Source organism: Seriola aureovittata, chromosome 4 (genome assembly GCF_021018895.1).
Source record: "Seriola aureovittata isolate HTS-2021-v1 ecotype China chromosome 4, ASM2101889v1, whole genome shotgun sequence".
Classification (NCBI taxonomy): domain Eukaryota; kingdom Metazoa; phylum Chordata; class Actinopteri; order Carangiformes; family Carangidae; genus Seriola; species Seriola aureovittata.
In genome coordinates, this window is record NC_079367.1 from 16544581 (window position 1) to 16567231 (window position 22651).

The 22651-nt window shown below is 41.2% G+C and overlaps 1 protein-coding gene across 1 annotated transcript in view; it reads right to left on the reverse strand.

The window, feature by feature from the left end:
* rsrc1 (arginine/serine-rich coiled-coil 1) overlaps positions 1-22355 on the reverse strand; it is a 116831-nt gene extending 94476 nt beyond the window's left edge. The window contains exons 1-3 of the mRNA XM_056374343.1: positions 22289-22355; positions 21482-21685; positions 17842-17964 (exon numbers count right to left, since the gene is read on the reverse strand). Coding sequence (XP_056230318.1) covers positions 17842-17964; positions 21482-21669 — 311 coding nt within the window. The 5' untranslated portion in view covers positions 21670-21685; positions 22289-22355. The remainder of the gene's footprint in view (positions 1-17841; positions 17965-21481; positions 21686-22288) is intronic.
* Between the last annotated feature and the right edge of the window lie 296 nt (positions 22356-22651).

Below are 22651 nucleotides of genomic sequence, written 5' to 3' on the forward strand. Positions count from 1 at the left end.
TGTGGCTGAGACTGTTCCATGCAGTTGTCAGTTAACGCATGTGTGTGGCAACAGTGATAGGAAACAGAAATAGGAATAGTAGGAGCAATGGATTAAGTTCCCACTGAGTAAAACACAGCTTGGTGATGCATTCTAGTTCAGGTGATTCAGTTAATTGCTTTTTAAGAAAATCTATGGCTCTTCTATGATGGATTTCTCCCTGTATGGTTGTATTGTAAAATAGTCACAATACACAAGAACAAGCTAATGTTAGTGAGAAAAAGTGTTGCATAAAAGAGAAAACATTTATTCCTTTCTTTATTCTACCTTATACCCTTTTTGGCTGCCTAAATCTGCTGAAAATGTAAGTGTTCTTTGTTTTCAACATACTTAGTTTTTTGTTTATATGCAAATGACATAATATTACATATAATAAATACTTATAAACAAGATTTGGAAACCAGAGTTAATGGGTAGAACCGGAATCTAAACCATCTCGGAAACATGATGCGAGACCAGCTTCAATAAGAAGCTTTACATTAATACATAGAAACAGTGAACCTTCGCATCTGTCAACAAAACTCACTGGGATCAAATTTTCCTGGAGTGGATAAATTCATCCTTCATAGGATTGCAATAAGAATACTGTTATATACAACCACATATACCATGACACACACACACACACACTGTAGAAATGGAGCCAATTAGAGGTGGGCTCTGAGGAAGGCCTGTCCTCAGTATTGATCCTGACACTGGCCCTCCGGTCTCAAAAAGATTTACAGTGTGAGATTTACTCTGTTAGTTATGACACACAAACATAAACACACACACAGTTACACACACATCATTTAAAAACCAGAAAATGGAGAATTGAAAGTGTAACTAACATCTTGATATGGTGCCATACAGGCAAATAAACAAATACCAAAATATAATCACTTATTCATGTGACACTGCACATTCCTCTATTAATGCAGGGACAACGCTTCGACATATTCTGCTCAAGTGTGAGTGTATGTGTGAGCTTGCATGTTGTGTGTATATCCACGTGTGTGTGTGTATGCGTGTGTGTGAAAAACCATGATTTGAAACCCCAGTAGAAATCGGCAGCTAAGATGCCGTTATTTTCCATCATCTATCATTTTATTGATTTGTCTATAAAAACAGTCAAACCTGCTGTCCACGAGCTTTATTGCTTTCCCCCCTTTATTAGTTTGCAGTTTGGGACATCCAGAGCTGTCTCTCTCCCGACAGAAAACTAATCATTTTCTTCAGACGCCTGTCACCATCCTAACAGACAACACTCTGACAACTGTTGCAATCAATTAGGCTCGGGCGATCCTGATCTCTGGAGAGAGTTAGCTGTGCTATTTCAAGGTCTCTGCTAAAGAAAATCTCTCTTTGAAAAAAAAAAAAAAAAACACTATTTAAAGTTCAGTTTTTCATGAACATTGAAGTATAACCTGGAGTGATGGTAAACTTATTCAATACGCAAAAGTTGAAAAAAGATCAATATCTTTAAAAGATCACCATATATTTAGCACATACTGTAATGCATATAAGTCAATCTCAACTAATAAAGTTGAATTCCACGTTCACTTCATATATTTTTCCAATGAAGTGTTACAATTAGAGCTGCAACTATCCATTATTTGCATTATTGAATAATTGACCAACTATTATTATTACTTTTGGAGAAACCTCAGTCAGCAAACAAAAACAATGCAAAGATCCTGAACTGACTCCAACAGATGATGAAGAAAAAAGCTCATTTTTACATTTGAGAAAGTTTTTTGCTTAAAAATCACTTAAATGTTTATGACGTAACTAAAGAGCTGCAGATTTATTTTCTAACAATCGACTAATCGTTGCACCTCTAGTTTCAGTAATACTAATAGTATCCAAGCAGCTACAGCGGTTGCTCTTTAGTATCTTTTTCCCACAGTAAATCCTGTCTCATTGCATTCTGCAGAACAGACACTAAAGCAGCCACCCTGGAGTGATAATCAGAAATAATTATCATGAAACATCTGATTCAGAGGCAGAGGTGAAAGCAGTCATCAGTCACAGGACATTTGATTTAGCATGTTTAATACAGTGTTTACTGGAGCTACGATTAGCCTCGTCAGAGAATCGCAGCTAATGGAGAAGAGTGAAAGAAAAACATTGGCATTTTTGGGGTTTGGAGTCTCCAGGCGAGATAATCCATCAATGGCCCAAACAGACCATGGAATGAGTGAATCTATGTGTTGACAATGCCTGCATATGTTTGTAATCAACAGTATATGAGGGGAAATACAACAGAGTTGCAGAGTTCCAAGTCTAAGTCTTATATTTACAGCCAAGCAAATTGTGGCCAGAAGCAGCAGATGCAATAAACACAATCTCTCTCTCTCTCTCTCTCTCTCTCTCTCTGTTTCTCTGTCTCCCTCTCCCTTTCTCCCTCTGATGGCAAAGAAAACAGCCCACTTCTGGGGTGTGCAGCAAATTAAATTTACTGTAGTTAATAGAGTGAGCCTATGCTGCTAAATGTCAATTTCCTGACCAAGTCCTTCCCCTTGGAGAATGATTAGCTAATTTGAGGCTGGGGATAAATGGGCTAATGCAGGACACACACAGATAAACAGCCACAGTTGGACCCCATGCCAAGCCCTTCCCCTGCTTTACATTTTATTGGCCTTATTATCTCCAGGGAAAATGGGTCCCCCTATGGCCTAAACATATTTTCATTTCTAATAAAAGGCCCTTGCAGGTTGCTCCCACGTACAACCCCCCCCCCCCACTCACTCACACACACACACACACACACACACACACACACACACACACACACACGCTCTGCCCCCTCACAGCCTCCTTCCTCCATTCCTCCCTCGTTTCGCTGTCCAATCCATTAAATCGGAGCCCTGCAATTGGCTGGCACCATTTTCCTGGTGAATTATCAATAGAGTAATTATGCTGCATGTTGGGAGCTGGGCTGAAGCTTATCGCCGCTGACCCCCCAGTGTGCGCCAGGATATGATCCCTCACCACAGCCCATTGGGGTAATTATGTGGTCGGGTGTGAAGCTGGATGGTGTTACCCTTATCAGTCTGTATTCTATTTCTGTTTTCATTGAAAATTGGACATTAATGGCCGCTACGCAATACCACTAGTGTCAGATACAGGTGAACGTCTCCAATGGAATCTGACCCCAGTTAAATCATTATTCATACTTCGCAGTGTCAGGACGGGGAACACATGAACACCCACACACACACACACACCCACACACACACACACACCCACACACACACACACACACACACACACACACACACACACACACACACACACACACACTCACACTCACACTCACACTCACACACACACACACACACACACACACACACACACACACACACACACACACACACACACACACAAACAGATCAATCATCCTCACTGTTTCTTTAACCCTATCTTGCCCCTATTTGAGCAGCAGAGACACACATTCATATTGTTTCTTCATTTCCCCAACCACCATCGTCTGTAGGAAGCCTAAACAAAGTTCATCTTGTATTTATCCCAAGGCAGGAAACACCAACATAACTGCTGAGAACACAAGTGATGTTCTCAGTGATGCCCCGAGCAGCGTCCCTGTCCATTAGGCCAGTGTGGCGCAGCAATGATTAATGGCCGTGTAACCTTAACCCTATCGCATTTCAGTGGATGCTGGCGACTGTGACCCCTGTCTGACCAGTCGTTCTTACCGACAATACACTAAAAGCTAGAGAGGAATTATCATGGGACCTAGACATATAGTTGTATTATTATGTTCTAAAACGTCTATCTCCATTTCTGGCTAGATATTGTGTTTATGGTAAATAAAAATAACTGATAACAATAATGTAAGCAGGATGTTAAACTGGAATTATTTAACTAAAAGTTTTGCATCTTACCATCTTTTTGACTATGTAAACGTGTCAATGTAGAAAGCTGATGTCCTGCTCCATTTCTTTCAGTTAGCCTCCTGGTCATCCACTGTGCCCCTACCCTCTACATCACAGTGTATTATAAATGGCTATCTACTCATGTAATTGCTATTAAAATCTGAGTACTTTATCATTTTAACAAAGATAACAAAAAATGATTTTGTTGCATCTATGCCATAGGTGCACTGTCCTTATCATTCATTAATATTTGTAAAGTGATGAGATAGTCAGATTCCACAAGCAAGTACAAAGGTAGACTCCCATTAAGCTTAAGATATGGTTAAAAAAAAAAAAAAAAAGGTTTCTGCTTTTTAGAAAGATCGGAGAGAGAAATCCTTTATAGAAAATTCGGAAAAAAGGGCAACAAAAGCCAGTGAACAGGAGACTTTTCCAGAAGTGGTTCAAGATTCAAAAATTATTAATTGTGACTAGAATCCAAACATGCATTTAAACAATATTAATGGCGTAATATTGAACACACTGGACAGAGATGGTGACAGGGCTGAATGGTGTGCAAAAGAAATCATATTGGGATTTTTTTGGCAGATATTGAGATTGCGATGTGAGTCACGATTTCAGTGGGAAATTTTTGCATTTACTTTCCACCAAAAAAAATAAAAAAATCATGATGTGATTTTTTTTTTTTTTCTTTTTCTGGGGACGGTACCAAATAAGCATGTTTTATTACATGTAAAGAATATGATTTGTAGGCTAGGGCACCACAATGCTTCATTTATAGTATGTTGCAAAAAATTTGGCCTAAAAAATATGATGCAAAATTACAGCGGTTTTCTTCTCAACTTGTTCTAGATAAAGTGTCTTTGTCACCACTAAGGAGGCATTTTGAAACCGTAAAATTTGTTTCAAATCGTTGGTATTTATTCTTTGTATCTACAACAAGACGCACACAAACAAACAAACACACACACACACACACACACACACACACACACACACACACACACACACACACACACACACACTACAAAAAAGCTTGCCAGTCGACTTTTCCAAGCAACAGACAGATTGAAAAAGAAACGGGCCTATTGAAAGTAAGAAGATCCATATTTGAAGAACTTCATTAATGCGCTGTTCCCTGCCGAGTTATTTCCAGTGACAGAGCACACAGCAGCAGCTTCATGTTCAAGTTAAAAGTCACTTTTCTTTTTTCTGCCATTTCAATGTGTCTAAAAGCACCTTGAGTGAGCAATGTGCATTTCCTGCTGCCAAAAGACGTGGAAAACAGCTGTTCCTGCCTGACGCTGCCTGCTGAATGGAATGCAAATATGTTAACCATCCAGAATTTATTACTTTTGAGTGCTCTTCAAACGCAACGGCAGACACAAGTTTAATTTATGATATTCCTCTAATTATGAGAGCTGTTGAAATCATTTCCCAAGCTGCTTTCTCCTTCCAAGCAGCCACATTATCTGTTCCCTCGGTTCACAGTACACACGCGCGCACACGCGCAAACACACACAGACTCAGTCACACCCACACAGAAACATAAATATACATACACACTAAATAACACACGAAGAATCACTGCAAAGTAGCTGATTGTGAGCACAATTAACACAGCAAAGACAGAGCATGAAATATTCACAGAAATGTTTTTTCTTCGTCCCCCCTCTGCTTCATAAAAGCAACTGTTTAGATATGTCATAATCTTCAGTTTGCTTTTAATTTAGCCGTCGTCAACACAAACGTCTGCAATGCCCTGCTATGCCGTGAAGCAGAAATGAGACCCCATGCAGGCCACCCACTCACTTACCCCCCTATACACACCCAAACACACACACACAGAGTTACAGCCACAGCCACGAGCCACAAGGTCAAGCCATTTAGCAGAGTTCAAAGGCCTTCAAAGACCTCTCAGATCTATATGAACCTACAACAGCCAGCCAACGATGAGGGAAAAGACAACTTTCTGCTGCACAATGTGTGTGCATGCGTGTATATGCGCATGGCGGTGTGTCTGTGTGTGCGCGCGCGCGCATCATTGTGCATGTGCTGATTACCCAGCGTCTTCATTGGCACATATGCCCAGTGTCACTCAGCCACCTCATCGCAATCCTAAACTTGGCCGTCTGGTGTGCACCCGCGACCTTTGACCTCTGTGCAGCCGCAGCTCGACATGACACCCATTAGCAGCTGGAGCTGGGGGGGGGGCACCCTGGCTCAGCCACTCAGCCCCGACACAAGGTCAAGTGGAGGTCACATTGAGACTAGGTGCTAACTTGCCAACTCGCTCACAGCTACTCACACAATTGAAACCCACTTTTTCCCTCCTTCCATCCATCATGGCCCGGAACAATTAGTTAGACCGAGGTAGGAGAGAGTTGTTTTGGTTGTCATTGCCTCCACGTGTAAGTGAGTGGAGAGCCGGGAGGTAGAAAAAGTTGGAGGACAGAGAGAGAGTAGAAGAAAAAGTGGGAGTAAGGACAATAGTTGAAGGACAGCAGGAGGTTATGCAGGGAGAAGAAGCGATAACATAAAGGTTTTTAAGTAAAGAACAACCAGGGTAACAAAAAAAGGGGAGAGAATGAAAAAGAAAAGAAAAAAAAACGATTGGGAAGACAGAGCAGACAGCCGTGCTTCACATCAAGCTGGCTCCAATTAGCAGGTGTGCTCTCAGACGCTCGCTCTCCCTCTCTCTCTGGTCAGGGAAGATGTATTTTTCTGCCTTTTATACGCATGTATTTATGAAGTGGTAGGAGATCTGAGGGCCCTTAGCATAACAGCCTTTTATTGTTTAAATGTGGACTGCTCGGCCCTGTGTGCTTAAGTGATTTAGGAACCTCACAACTCCGGTATAAGAAAAATCATAAACGCTGAGACAAACCATGTGGGTGGACTGTAAAAGGCACCGAGGAACGGGCCGACAAAAAGCAGACACACATTCCACTACTAAAGGGAAACTACACTTAATTAAACACCCAAGACACAACTGGAATAGCGCCCTGTAAAAAACATAGCACTATTAGTTTCCCCTCTTCAGTGGAATAACATAAAGTTGTCTTATGACAGAGGAGAGACTTGTCTCATAAAGAAGTTTCTAAAAATCTTTTTTTTTTCTTTTATGAACCGCTGTCAAGAATGAACAAGGACGAGGAGAGAGAGACAGATGAACACAGAGAGAGAGATCAAGAAATGAACAGAAAAAGAAAACACTCCACCCTCTGGAAAAAAAAAAGGCTCTCCCCTCCAATACATGTCACTTCTCGTAGTCTACATGTCCACGCACAGAACGAGAAGGAGCCTATACAGAAGGAAAATGTTATATTGTTTTTTTTTTTTTTAACTAATCGCAGGTAGTGGACAGGGTGATTTCTGTGTAGAGACACAGACCCGTGTGACTGGAGAGAATCACTGTTGTAGATGGTACAGAACTATACAGACAACACAGAGATCCATTCTCAGAGAAAGTGGGACAATATTCCAAATTCCTTTCTAAAGCTCTGTAGTGAGTGAAATGGCGATGTAGCCATGGTCTTTTGTTTTAATTTGTAATTTGTAATTTTTTTTTAATTTTTCCTACGTCTACGTCTGTCTTATATCTTGACATTTTTCTGTTTTATGTCATTTTCAATCTTTACTAAAATGTCTAAAGATAGTAACATTCAAATGAAAGAGTCAAAAGACTGATTTGCTGTATACTGTTGGAGGCTGGATCCAAATGATGCCACGTTACAGTGATGGTATAAATGTCATTCATTACACATCTGCAGTAGCGCATGAGAGACAGAGAGCACACTCTGTTATCTCATTTTTACTGAGCATCAATATCCCACTGAGTTTACATAGAAATCTGGCAAACTTCCACTCCCAACAAAATTGTTGACTGCATTTAAAATAATTACATTTTTCCTGCTTTGATTTGAAGCCAAAATCACAACACCGAGTTCTCTGTTCAACCAGTCACAGAAGTGATCTGCTCTTTGTTCAGCCAATCATACGACAGTTGGCCACGTATCCTTTGGGCGATCCATCTCTCTCCACTTCCTCCTCATGTCCGCGACTCTGCCAAAACCCAAATGGATAGACAGAGTGAAAAAGGAAGACAAATTTCAAATAGAAAACCTAATGCGCATGCTGAGAAAGTGTTTCATTACTTTCAAAAAGACTGTCAAGGTTTCAGTCAAGACGCACATGATCCTTGTTTCATTTCTCTGCCATTCTCCCTCGCTCTCATTTTTCTCTTCTTTTTCCACAAATAAATTACTAAACGTGTGAGTGAAACCACATGCTTGTGTGAGTGTGCGTCAGGGTGTGTGTTTGTGTGGTTCCTTTGCTTGTCCAAAGTGAACTGACAAGTGCAGGCAGTGGTTCCATTAGCTGGCAATTTGCTCTCAAGTTGTCCGGGGGGGTAGAGGAGGAATGACAGAGGGGTTTTTTTTTGGCAGGACAACGCACATGGCTCTGCTTAGGACGAGTTAAGTGAGGTGCTCACACACATAATCCTAGCCCATCATTCAAACACTCTCTAACACACACACACTCAAACATGGACATGGAGATCAATGCCTCAGATAATGTAATGAAAATGTAAATCTACTGTAAACATGCACATATTTGCTTTTACTAAAAAACATGATGATATATGTGTGCTAAAAAAAAAAAAAAATCAACACTACTTCTGAATATTACAGTGACTACGGTAAAGACAAACTATATATGTCTACACACGAGTCCTCCACTGAGTCCCAGAGAATGATGGTATCCATATGGTTTGAGCTAGGGCATAACTAGAGTACAAGGTAAACGTGGCTGACTGAGGTTTGTCCATGCATGCTCTCTTAGCACGGGTCTCTATGGACTGGCTCAAAACCTGGCCACTGAATCACACACAGCACATACACATACTTCCCTCCCTCCCTCCCTCTGTGTGTGTGTGTGTGTGTGTGTGAGTGTGTGAGTGTGTGTGTGTAGTATGTTTAAGAGTGAAAAGAAGAAATGTGGACAGACGGTGGCGTTTATCTGTGCATAAATTAAGAGCAGAAGCTGTTAATTAAAGGGGGAAAATAAGCACAGATAAAATAAAACTTTGCTAATCGGCTACTTGGCAAGGTGACCTCTGAGTGCACCTGGCGTTATTCTCGGACCTGCTGTCCTGCTGGGCCAGTGGCACAGGGGGACAATGTGCAGGTCCGGCTATAAGCAGCAGGCAACTGGTAGAGCCCCCTCCTCTTTACTCTCGCTCTCTCTCTATGTGTCACCGTCTCTCTATCTCTCTCTCTCCCCGTGCTTCTCCGCCCAGAGCGTTATTAGACCCAGGGCTCCGCTGCGGCTCCAAACAGCTCAATGACAACACACAGGGCCTGCCAATTAGAAATAATTAGACAGTCATTTCAGTGGCAAGTCTTTTTAAGTGCATATATAACGATGCAATGATGCTTATTAGCCGGCCTGAGCCGGCGAGGACCAGGGCCTCAAACGCTTTGGCGCTGGAGAAAATAATTATGCCAGTGATCACAAAGCGGGCTGCACATCTCTGTACTTCACCTCCACGCGTTTCAAAAATCCACTTCATTAGCTCCCGTAATTAATCCTCCATTAATTGCAGGAAAAGCCCAGTTTACCTCCCTTCGTTTCTAATTATCATCTTATAAATAGTTATGGTTATAATTAATGTGTTCATTAGGCAGGATATTTCTCTCAAAGCCTCGCTGGGAGCCAAAGGTCCGGCTCGGCTCTCTCTGAAGCCTAACCAGCCAGAAGGTGAGGCCATCCTGCCTGCATTTGCTTTTATTTTACTACATTCAACCTCCTAATTGGCATTTAAAACCCAATTTGGAAGAACTTCAAGAAGCTTAAATAGGAAAGAGAGACAGAGAGAAGGCAGGAAGGAAAGAGAGAGAGAGAGAGATACATTTGGTGTTCATTTTCCTATGCCAGAGCTAAAAGCGTTTCTGTCTCCCTCTTTCTCTTGGTCTGGCCAGACGGATGATGCTTTTCTCTGTCATAAAGTGAACACAATGAGGGCTGATTACATGACATTAGTCTTTGGCATTACAGAGGTTTTATTTGCAAAACAGTGCAAGTGTTTCTCTACCAAAGAAATAAAAGTGGGAGTGTCACATTTGTATTGGGTTTCAGTCATCAAACAGCCAAATTTTGTCTTTGGTAAACCGATATAAAGTAAGTCATCTGGTTTCTATGATACTTAAATTAATCACAAATGTTTGCGTTTATTCACACAGCTTTCAAAAAGGAAAATTAGTCAGCACTCCCAATGATCAGAGCTTTAAACTTCAAAACATTTATGATTTTTTTTTTTTTGGGTGAACTTTTGTTATATTCCAAAACCTATATAAACTTGATGTATTTATCCTCTAATAAGGATTTATAATTTTATTTACAGTTTTGAGAAAAACCTGAATCATGCATCCTGAAATTCCCTGGAGCTCTGGATAAGAATTATGTTCATTGCATCTGAAAGAAATTATCATTATACTATCTGTGACATTTATTTGTAATTATGACCTTTGTCCTGTAACACTTTTTGATGAATGAGTATATTAAATGCTACTTCTACGCAACTGTATCAAGTAAATTAGTTTAAATAGCAGTTAGACAAAAGATATTATGAAGAACAGAAAAAGAAAGAAAAGATTTAAAAAAAAAAAAAAAAAAACTTTAAAGAAACTTTCTTCTAAATTGTCTATTTTACAAACATATCAGATACTAATAGCACCACAGTTTAAGGACCTTTTCATAGAAAACTGTATTTATCTTCCCACCTCCACATTCAAAAATGTGAACAAGAGAAAATAACAAAAATCAAATGACTTGTTAAGAAAAGCTGTTACTTGTTACCAGACACTGAAAATTCTTCACATATTCATCGTGATAAGGGGCTACAGCATATGCATTCAACAACCTGCTAGGTAGGCTAACCAGACAAATTATACAGCAGTGAGACCGACTTCGTACACCTTCAGTGAAAATCCTCTTTGTAATAGTACTGTTATTGTAATTGGTATAGTAATAATGCTTTCCATATATTATCAAATTCAGCTTAATTACAAAATTTGAGAATTATAGTAAGTACAATATTACCTCACTTTACAACCATATTAATGAGGATGATACGTTTAATCTCATCTCAACCTCTTGAGTATGAATGGTCTTTTCACATTCACTTTGTGATTTTAACACAAATCAGTGACTTGTCACCACTGACTGATGACTGATGCCCGAAAGATTCCTCCTTCACACAAAATTAAAAATACAAAAACTGCCTTTCAAGCCAGTGTTGTAACATAACAGGCTTTATGTGTCATTACTCCCAGTTTGTTTAACAGATGGATAAAAAGAGAAAAGGGACAACTCTTTGATGTTAAACTAGTCTTTGTTTGGGACCATCGGACTTACTCCCTCATTTGATCGTCTATGTGAGAGGACTGGTGCGATGCCTTTTGTGAGGAGAATTCTGCATGTGTGTATTGGGTGTGTGTGTGTTACTCAGTGCAGACTCTACAGCTAGGTTGCTACCCAGGGGAGTGGACTAGTGTGTTGTGAGCCTGCAGGATGGAGGGGTGCAGTGGAGTGGGGTTGTGGGGGGAGGCCAGCTTGGCAGAAGTGAGGGGTGGGGGGGGGGGGGGTTCCTCTGGCGTTAGAGGGGAACACTGCTTGCGGCGAGGCGGGGATGAAAGAGGCTGTCTGTGTCAGTCACTTATTCCTCCCTTTGGTAAATAAAGGTTTCTGACAACAAAGCCGAGCAGCGCTTGACTGGCCTTTACAGCAGATAAATAAAAAAGACAACACAGAGAAAGAGAGTAAGACAGAGAGAGAGACAGAGAGTGAGAGGGAGAGAGGGGGGAAAAGAGAGAAACAACAACAACAAACACGTTCAGATCTCGCGACTGGAAGCATGTTGATTTTTATGGAGTAGAGAAGACGCAGCCAAACTAAACCAGGTCATCTTTCAGTTTAAATCAACACTTAGCAAGTCCGGTAATAGGGGAAGAAGGAAGAAAGAGCTTGATGTCATCCTGTGGAAAGGGAGAGAAGAAAAGATGTGTAGAGGCCATGGAATAACTGACAGATACATGAAAAGCAGCCAGGAGCCCGCTCTTAAATGCATAACTGTAATAATACTAAGTGAGATACTGCTACCTCAAGAAGAAGGATGATTTAGGGGTTGTTCACATTCTTCTTCATCTTATTTTCTATCCATCAGCACAACAATTCGTGCCTTATGGTTCCCTCATCATGGCAACATCTCACCACTCTGTTGAGAACACCAGATTCCACGTGTCATGTCCTCAAAACACACTCAGGGCTGTTTCCCTTATGAAGCCAGCGACACCCTAAACCACCTGCTACATCACACACACACATACTCTAAACTTTGTGAATTAATATATGTTTCCCACCCTGCCACCTGACAGGGGAATTGCTAATCCAGGTGCAGTGAAAAGCTGTGCGGCCACACTGCTCACCCACAATAAACTTTCTGATTTTCCTCACCCCAACTCTGTCTTCTTGCACTCAACTACCCCACCTTCCTTCCCTCCCCCTCTAAAACCTTTCCTCTCCTCCCTACAGTTCCTCACCTCAGCCCTCCCCGTTCCCAAGCTGCCTGGATGACCTTGCGCGCGCTCCGTGTCAGTGCTAGGCAGGAAAAGCTATCTAGCAGATGTACGACACCTCATCTCATACGGGGGAAAATTGCTGTGTGAAATAAATACCAGGCCATTGCTCAATCCTCCACACACACACACACACAGACACACACACACAGACAGACAGACACGGTTGCAGTCCTTCTGTGATCTCCAGTCCAGAAAGCAGAGCTCATGTTGTGGAAGTATAACATCCAGATTACTCGGGTCTAGCAGCCAGAAAGACATGGCAGGGTGGCAAAGTGGTTAGAGGACTGTCTCACAGCCAGAAGACTCTAGGTCAACTACTGATGTACAAGGCATTGTACCTGCTTAAATATCCCTGACCAAGCACTGAAACTGGGTGCTCTGGGCCCTGATCTTTACTCAACCCTGACCTCTGACCTCTCTGAAGGAGTCAGGAGAATGTCCCTAAAGGGGATCACTAAAGTGTCTCATTATCATTATTATTACATCCTATGTTTCATGTCACCCTTAAAGGTATAGTTTGACATTTTGGGAAATACACTTAGTTCTTTCCTGATAATGACTAGTAGAAAAGAGTGATACCACTCTGATGTCTGTATAGTAAATATGAAGCTACCGCCTGCAGCCAAATAGCTTAATTTAGCATAAAGACTGGAAACAGAGAGGAAACGGCTAGCCTGGCACCGGCAGTTCACTAATTAAAACATTGTATCTCACATGTTTAATCTGTGAAAAAAAGCACATAAGTAAAAACAATAAGTTGCAGTGTTATGGGACGGTATGTGGTAAACCATTTCCTGGCCAGCAAAAGACTGCCCTAAAATGTAAATCTAATCCTTTAAAGCAGGAGCCCCGGCCACAAGTTCAAACACCCCAACAACAACCAGGTACATCTGGTAACCTATTCATAAAAACCATCCGTTGCAATGAGTCCTTATGAATAAAAACTGACTACACAAAGAAATGTGGCAATTTCAGCTTGTACTTGACCATAACCACATTTTTTTTTTTTTTTATATTGACTGTCTAGGTTAAAACCATGTACCACCCACAGTCCTTTCCCCTCTAGCTCTAACTAAGCACCAGTTCTGGACTCATCCAGGCCTCTGTGGCTCCAGGGTGGCTGAGACAATCCAGACTCTGGTCGGCTATCCTAGCATGTTGGGTGGTGTGTTTAGCTTGCTATCTATCTCCTCTGGGGTGAAAGACAGATAATTAGAGGTCTCACTCTCCTTAGAGTCATGACAGCATCCCAGTGATGAAGCCGCTCCTGTGTTAACAGGGCTAAACCCTGACGCTAGCACTCTGCCCTGCTAACTCAACACATCCCTGAAATATTAATGAGGAAAATGTAAGCGTTCGTGTGTATCCTGAAGTATATGCTCACTTATGTGTGCATGCATGTATGAATACCTAACAATAAACGAAAATCCTCAGCTTCTCTTTGACAGGTCAAGTGGTGGAATTGTCACACTTGCTAGTCCTCCGTGTCTTCCAACGGTGCCTCAAAAGCTAACTGTAAAGTCAATGAAGGACTGACAGAATGACTGACTGAGCCACACACATTTAACCCCTGCTGTGGCCGCCAATAAAAGCCCAGCACTACACCGCACCGCCGAGCTCACCTAAAGACGTGCCTGTGATCCGACTGTGATGAGAGGCCATGTCGTCTTTGTTGGACTGGGTACACATCAGATCACTGTAAGCTGCTGCCACCATGCTCCACTCACCTCTCCCCCAGTGGACTAGGCCGTGACACACACACACACACACACACACACACACACACACACACACACACACACACACACACACACACACACACACACACACACACACACACACACACACACACACACACACACACACACACACACCCTCCATGAACATGCATTCACGCAAATTTGCACATACATGCATACGCTCAATCAACCTCACACATGCTCGGTTGCTGGTGTGCAGGCAGGCAGGCTCACATGCGCACACGCACACACACATACACACACAGCCTGATATGCCTGCTCACATCAAAGAGAATAAACATTAATGGCAAATAGGTAATCTGCTCCTCTTGTCTGTTTTACATTTCAGGGCAAGATTGACTGCCTCTGGGGGACCTGGCCCTCCTCTGATTGAGGCCAGGAAAAAAAGGAGAAAGAGAGGAGAGAGGGAGGAAGCAACGATAGATGGTAAACACATGATAGAGCATTATTCTTATTTCATGTATCTCTTTATTTTTTATTTATACATGAGAGACTGAAAAGAAGGTAATAATATTCCCCCCCTTCAACCCACGACAGCCCCACTATGGTCCTAATCTTCTCCCCTGCAATATTCTGATGCAGACGTTATTATTCTCATTTCTTCTGAATATTATCCCTCTCTCAAGCCTGTTCTCTGTACTGACGCTCCCTTTTGTCTTTCCTGTTCATTTTCTTCCTTTAGGATCTTCTCCACTCTCTCTCCTGCACTGACTCAACTTATTCTCTCCAGACTTTTCCATTCTCTTCTAACTTCTCGTCCCCTCTCTCTTTCTTCTCTGTGGTCGGTGCACTCGGTCTCTCTTCCCTCTTTCTTATTCTGAAGGTGGTGCCGGGTTGGTGTGGCCGGGGTGGGGGTGGCAGGCAGCACCTCATATCCTATCTGCGTATCAATCATGAGGTCCTGTCCACTCAATCCTCCTCTGATCCATCAGCCAGCCTCTCAGCCAGCTCAGGCAACCTCATCCACACACACGCACGCACGCACGCACACACACACACACACACACACACACACACACACACACACACACACACACACACACACACACCACTGACTAATGGCAGTCAGGGCATCTGTGTGCAGTACACACCAACCTACTTTCATTCCACAACTCCAGCGGGTGTAGAATATGCAGTGTCCCACCACTGAATTGTACAGTGCAAGATTATAAGACTAAAATTGCTCCTAGTGCTGCAGAAAACACTAATACTAATAATAATACTGAATGCAGGATAGTCTCATGAGTTCTCTTAATTAGTCCAATTTGGTGCGTCAACTAGCAATTATGTTTATTATCAACAAATCTGTCAATTATTTTCTTTATAAATAAATTAATCATTTGGTCTATAAAATATCACAAAATTGTGAGAAAAAATCCCAATTTCCAGAGTTGATGTCTTCAAATACCGTGTTTGGTCCAAACAAGATCATGAGACCCAAAGAAATTTAGTAAAAGCTGCAAATCTTCACATTTGAGAAGCCGGAACAAGTAAAACGTTTTGCATTTTTACTAAAGAATTGACTGAAATTATTCATCAAATATTAAAATTGTTGCACATTATTTTTCTAATCCATTAATTGACCAATCGTTTCAGCTCTAGCTCCATTTATTAGATGACACCACAAAATTTCCACTGGATTGTTCTAAGGCTGAAACAGGAGTGCACATGTGGTCGCCACTGACAAAGTTTTGCAGACACAAATTGCAGCTGCCATCACATAACGGCATAAATTTATCATCAATGTCATCATTTCACACATCCCCACCTCCAACACCGCCTCCACCTCGTAACACCCCACCACGCACCCACACAAACCCTCCACCACCAACGCCAGCCCAACCCACCTGCTCCTCGCTTACCGCTAAGCCGATTACACAACGCAACCCTCCTAATCACAGTGCATTGTTTGTAAACACCGATGTCATCGACTGTAGTTCTAAATCTCCCAAATCCCCGCCACCTTTCATCTCGCACCCACACCAGTAATGCCATTTTCGACTGATGTTTTAATCACCACTGCCGCTGTGAGTGACTGCCACTGTACCGCAGAGAGTAGAGAGAGAACGTGTGAAAACTGTTGGGCCAATTTCTCTCAATAAATTGTTTCAGTGCAACACTGAAATTTGTTGCTTGTTCTGAAGCCACAAAATGTTCTGTGAACACCAGATTGTAGTAGTTGAAGTGTGGTGTCTTTTCATGGAACCATCAACCACACTTGTGTCAAAACATCTCCGTTGCATCGTCTCTTCATCCTGTCACCTCTGTAATGAAGATATTAAAACTCCTTTTTCTTTGTGATTAAAATGATCTCTGCTCTCCCCCGCAGCCATACACAAGTAAACAAAGGGCCTTGCTCACGCATATATTATGACAACCTTTTCTTCAATTGTGCGTCCGTGCACGTTTCTATGTGTCTGCGTGTCCATGTGTGTGTGAGGGATTTAAAAACAGCACAGTTTACTGGTTCATTAGCACCAGATTAGCTATGCTAATGACATGGACCACCACACACAGAGACTTTGCCTTTATGTTTCTGAAAGGGATGCACGATTGACTATGGCTGTGTGTGTGCATGGGTGTGTGTGAGAAGTGTGGTGCAGGTGTGTACACATTAGTCTTGCATGAATAAGTTAGTCCCTTGCTAAAAAGACAAAGAAAAAAAAAAAAAAACGAGTCAACTACAGCGATAATAATCATAATTCAACACAGTATGTATGGGTAATGATGTTTTAATTGCATTAATGAGTGAAAGGAGAGCTGCTGCCAGAAGAGATTGGACTGGTGTTGCATATGACCTGCTGTCTCTGCGGGTCTCTGTTTCATTAATACTCACACAGTAAGACAGATAGTAGATACATGAGTACATGCATAGGCAAAGTGTTAATCCAGATCTAAGATGCAAGTTTCCATGTGGCCACATCTGATGACATAAGACATAAATACAAAATGATGTGATTGTTTATTCCACAGTAAACTTCCAAAATTCTGATTGCTTCTTTAATAAGAAAAGTCTGCAATGGCATTCCACATACTGATTTGTAATAAAAACACCCAATGAGTGTTTCAAGTTGAATTTTTTGTCACTCCTAAATGATGAAGCCATTACTCATCATTCCTTTTCTTTATGCATTATATACTTCGTCTCAGAATAAATGGAACGTTTTCTTAAAAATGTTGTTAAATAGATATTTATTCAGGAAGCATTATTATTACTATCATCATCATTATATGCTATTATTGTAGATGAAATGATGAAATTCAATTAAAGATTTTGGTTTTCCCAAGATTAATCTAAGCCAAACTATGTCAGTAAAATTACAATACCAAACCAACTAAGTGTTGTAAAAAGTGTTAATACCAACCAGAACAAAAAGCAAATCAAAACTGAAGTGGTTTGAATAATCCGTATCTAACAAATGATTTGTGTTGGTGGCTGGTCCAAACGCTATACAACAAGAAAAGTCAAATTTGAGTAAACGGTGAGTTGTGAATATGTGCAGTATGTATGTGTAACAGTGTTACCTCCTGTCTCGGCTGCGTGACCTGTATGAGCGGTGGCTCCTCCCTTTGTCTCTTGCTGCACTGCGACTCCTCCTCCTGCGAGATGAACTGCGGGACGAACTGCTGCTGGAACGTCGTCTTCTCCTGGAACACACAGACAGAAATGTATAAATGTAATTGTATTATTGGCATAACTCTTAAAACAAATCATCAATCATGCAGCAGGCTTCTTGCTTATATGATTAATCATTATCTGGTATTGGCAAGTCAAAAATAGTGAAACATGTAAATAGGTTCTCAAAGCCCAGCGTGGTTAATGAAAAGAAATGATTGCCAATCACCGAGAATATACATTTGTATATACATTTGTTATTAGTAATTATAATTTTACTATGGTCATTCAGCTTCATTGTATAGTTTATCTTAGGTTCCTATCCATAAAACAAACCCTCCTCAGTTCACTGTTATGATCCACCCTGCCATGACAAACCATTTTCTATTATTCTCTGTTCTTCCACCAGTTTACAGCAGGTCAGACATCATCATCTGAAAATACATTCTGCATTCTGCATTCCTAATTTGTTTTGTTGGTCATTTCAAGAGCAAACATGTCCTAATGTCCCTAATAACCTCATCTATTATCAACAGCACTGATGGCTACTTTGCATTAGTGAACAAGTTCGTCTACGGCCCTGAGCAGCAGAGCCACGCAGGCTGCCCTACAGTTCCTCCACAGGGGCCCTTTGGTGCTCTGCTGCTCTTTAATGTGGCTACAGCAGTGTGTGTGTAGCGTCTATTTTCCAAACACCGCTCACACCGTGTTTCTATTGATATCATGAAGCAGGAGGTATTTATAGGGGTGAATGTAAATGCAAAAAAACCCCCTCCTCTATTCAAACAGTTTGAGCAATATTCATTATTTAAAATCTCTTCTTTTGTTTCACCAAAGCCAAAAATACCCAAATCTTTTTAGCACACACACACATACAAAAAAAACACACTTGGTCCTGTGGGAACACTGCAAGATAGAGGAGAGGAGAAGAAAAAGGAAAGCAATACAAATAACACAGAGGCTGAACTATCAAACCATATTTGTACCACTTAGAGTAACACAGCAAAGATCCATTAGTATTCCAAAGGCTGGATCCCATGAGCGAGGCCTTATGAAATAACTTCCACAGCCCTTGTAGAACCACTTCATACATTTCACAGAGGAAACACACAGTAGTGAGCTGACGGTTTTTTAAATGTAATGTAATAAAACATAATGGCTCAAACACATGTGAGTGCAAGCTGGTTAACACAGAAGCCTTTCACGTGAATACACCTAGAAAGTTGGAATTCATGTTTCTTGTTCACTCACACACACACTTTTTCTCTGTTTTGCACCCACTTAATATCTCACGCGCATGTCCATGCACTCTATTACTCTCTTTGCGCACACACACTAATTATGTGGTCATGATGTCACCAGCCAAGAGCATAAGTACTCTTCTGTTTTTCCACATGAGGTCTCTTTACACCCTTTGTACTTATGCAGGTTGAAAATCCTACAGTGTCCTATTTCATATGAGCCTATTAAAGGGGTGAGTTTCAAACACACACACAACACATCACAACACGCGCACGCATGCACACACAGACCCAGACCCAGACCCAGACCCAGACCCAGACACACACACACACACACACACACACACACACACACACACACACACACACACACACACACACACACACACACACACACACAAGGTCTTGGTTAATTGATCATAACGTATGGCTAATAGATGAGGGACTGTGGTCCCAGGGTTTACACTGCCCACCCAGCCCCACCCTGTACAGACAGACAATGACTTCCCATCAGCAGTAATGGACCTTGACCAAGTCTCATAAATAATTACCATCAACTGGCCTTGTCTGAACAGCCACACACAGCCAGTGGCAGCTGTAGATGGATTGATGGTGGATGGAGGAGGCCAGGTCCAGCCACTAGCCACTTGTAAAGATGTCTGATTATTTCTGAGCCTCCCCCTTCCTCAGCAACTGCTAGATACTAACGTGTGATTCTGTGATATGTGATACATAAGAAGAAGCTTATAAAAGTAGTATGAGCTTGCAACATTTTATGTCTAAGCTATGCCAAGCTTTTCCATTTTATTTATTTTCTGAAAGAATGGACACAAAACCAGGCATCTAAATGAGCCTCATCTATCCAAAATGTCTAACTATTCGAGATATAAGAAACTAACATATATACAGTGCCAACTGTCTCACTTTGCATGTAGAGTTCTAGATGTTTCATCTCTAAAATGACCTCTAGGCTTATAGTGCCAATACACGTTCTTTTTGTAGAGATCATGTGACCGACTAAAATCGTGGAGGCTTAATCATAATGTCACTATTAAATATCAAAATAAACTGGGTCCACTGAGCAGACTCCTTATTCAGTATTCACTGTAATCTGACAGGGGTCCTTCACTGCTCACTGTTCTATATGGATAATAACTAAAAACGGGAGGTAAAACAACAATCTTACCTGGGCTACATAATCAAAACTGAAATGTAAACAACTTAAAATCAGAATGCAAAATTTGTTTCAAAGAATGTTTATATGTCAACCAAACAAACTTTTCTTGAATTCAATAAGTTTTCAACAACACTGAACTATAGATAATCCAAACTACTCAGGGCCGTCTCAGTTATTACTAAGTAATGGCATCTCTCCTTTGCCCAAATGGAGCTAAAGTAAAAAAACAATACCCATTTTTTTCTCTGTATTAAGTTCTGTATAATGCAAATGCCAAAAATGATGACATAAATGCCACTTCATAGAGGATACTTTGACATCTCACAGAAGGAAAAGCACAGGTGTAAATAATAAAAACAAACAATGGCTTGAATCCATATTCCCTGCTTCAGTTTCAGGGTCTAGGGATTGTTCATGATGGTTCACTGTCACATTGTCATGACTTATTGGGGCACTTGAGTACAACAGGGCTATTGTGAATGTCAATAGTAACATCTGTGCTTTTCCTATGACACATCAAAATGACCTCTGTGAGAGAGGCATATCAGAAAAATACTGGCAGTAAAGTTGTTAGATCTATACTGATACTTTAATGTGTATATTGGCCTATTTATTTATTGGCTAAACATTGCTGTAAATGTGCCAGAGTTAGCTAAGAAGCTGTTTTTCATCTGTAGTCTGTGGACAGATGTTATAAAGTCTCCCCAACAACAGAATATAAAAGTATAAGATTAAAATTACAAAGTTACTGAGATCATGTATAAGCCTAAACTGAAACAGCCAGTAAAATGCTGATAACTGACTTAGATAAAAGTTTATCAGACTACTAAAAAAGGGTTACTGAACTAAATGGACAAGGGAGCCATAACTAACCATGTAACCAGCTGTAAAAACACTAGAAAACAAGAACGACAGAGAAAATTAGCGATTTAACGCAGGAGCAGGGCTGTTGGGAAACATAGTATGGTGACACTTTATAAGCTACAAGTCTTTCCTCCACAAGAAGGCAGTGCTCCAGGAGATGAAACACAGTCTGTCTTTCTCTAGGACTCTTAAACAGGACAGTCACCTACTCAGGGTTCATCCCTGCTACCTCTATTTAGGAAAGACAAGCTTGCTGTGCACCCTCACCTCCTGTCCCTGTCTCTGTCTCTGGAGCGAGATCGGCTCCGTCGACTGGATCTGCGACTCCGGCTGCTAGTCACCCTGCTGCCGGAGGATGAGGATGAAGAAGAGGAAGAGGAGGATGAACGGCGACGCTGTTTTCTCTTCCTCCTGCTCCGACCATCATCTTCACTGTCAGAGGAGCGCCGGCCCATGCTGGCTGTCTGTCAGCTGGCAATACACACACACACATATATATATATATATATACACACACACACACACACATATATACACACACACACACACACACACAGACACACACACACACACAGACACAAGAGTAGGATTACTGAGCAGCTATCTCTCTGAACTTGTTACACAATTAAACCAAGAGCATAGACGTGAACTACCATAACAATTTAACATATCTCATACACAATGTGTTTTATTATTGTTGATACTTTGAACAGATATCTAGAAAGAGGTCTGTCTGTAGAGCTAGCTAAGACAACAAGTAGCTTATCTTATAAACTGCATGTAGGGAAGTAACTGTGTTTTTAGAAACACAATAACAGCTGTAACGTCACTGTTGTCGCATATGCTGTGAATATAAAGAAGGTACATTTAAAACAAACGTGTTTTTTGTGCGGACTAGCTAGCAGGCTAACTGTGCTAACTCGACTAACGTTTGGCAGTTCTCGTTTTGACTGAAGTCTTCTAGCTACTCGACAGTAAACACGTATCACATTGCAGGCAGTAAACGTTACATGAAAGACAAAATATAGCAAACAAACTGAGAAGTTGCTTTGAAATGAAAATCCCGCTCCTCACCTTTAAATCGTTGCGGAGCTCCACAACTAAACCATGCACTGCTCATAAGACTCTACTCGTCAAACCAGAGAGCATCGATCGAGCCGAGACAACAGAATCAAGCACAGAAGAATCGATGGACTGACTGCTCTTATTTGGTGGTATGGGCTTGAAATCGTTTTTTTATGAATGAGACCAAACTACTTTAGTTTTAAATTAACATAAACCACATTAATAAAGTAGCTTCACATATATTTTCAGTGAGCCTACAGGTAAAGAATTATATTTCCACTATTGCATGACTGATTTAGGCTATTTGAGAGGAAAAGGATTGTCATATGTGAACATTTCTGGATGACACTTTTTCCAGTGCAGCCACCTTTG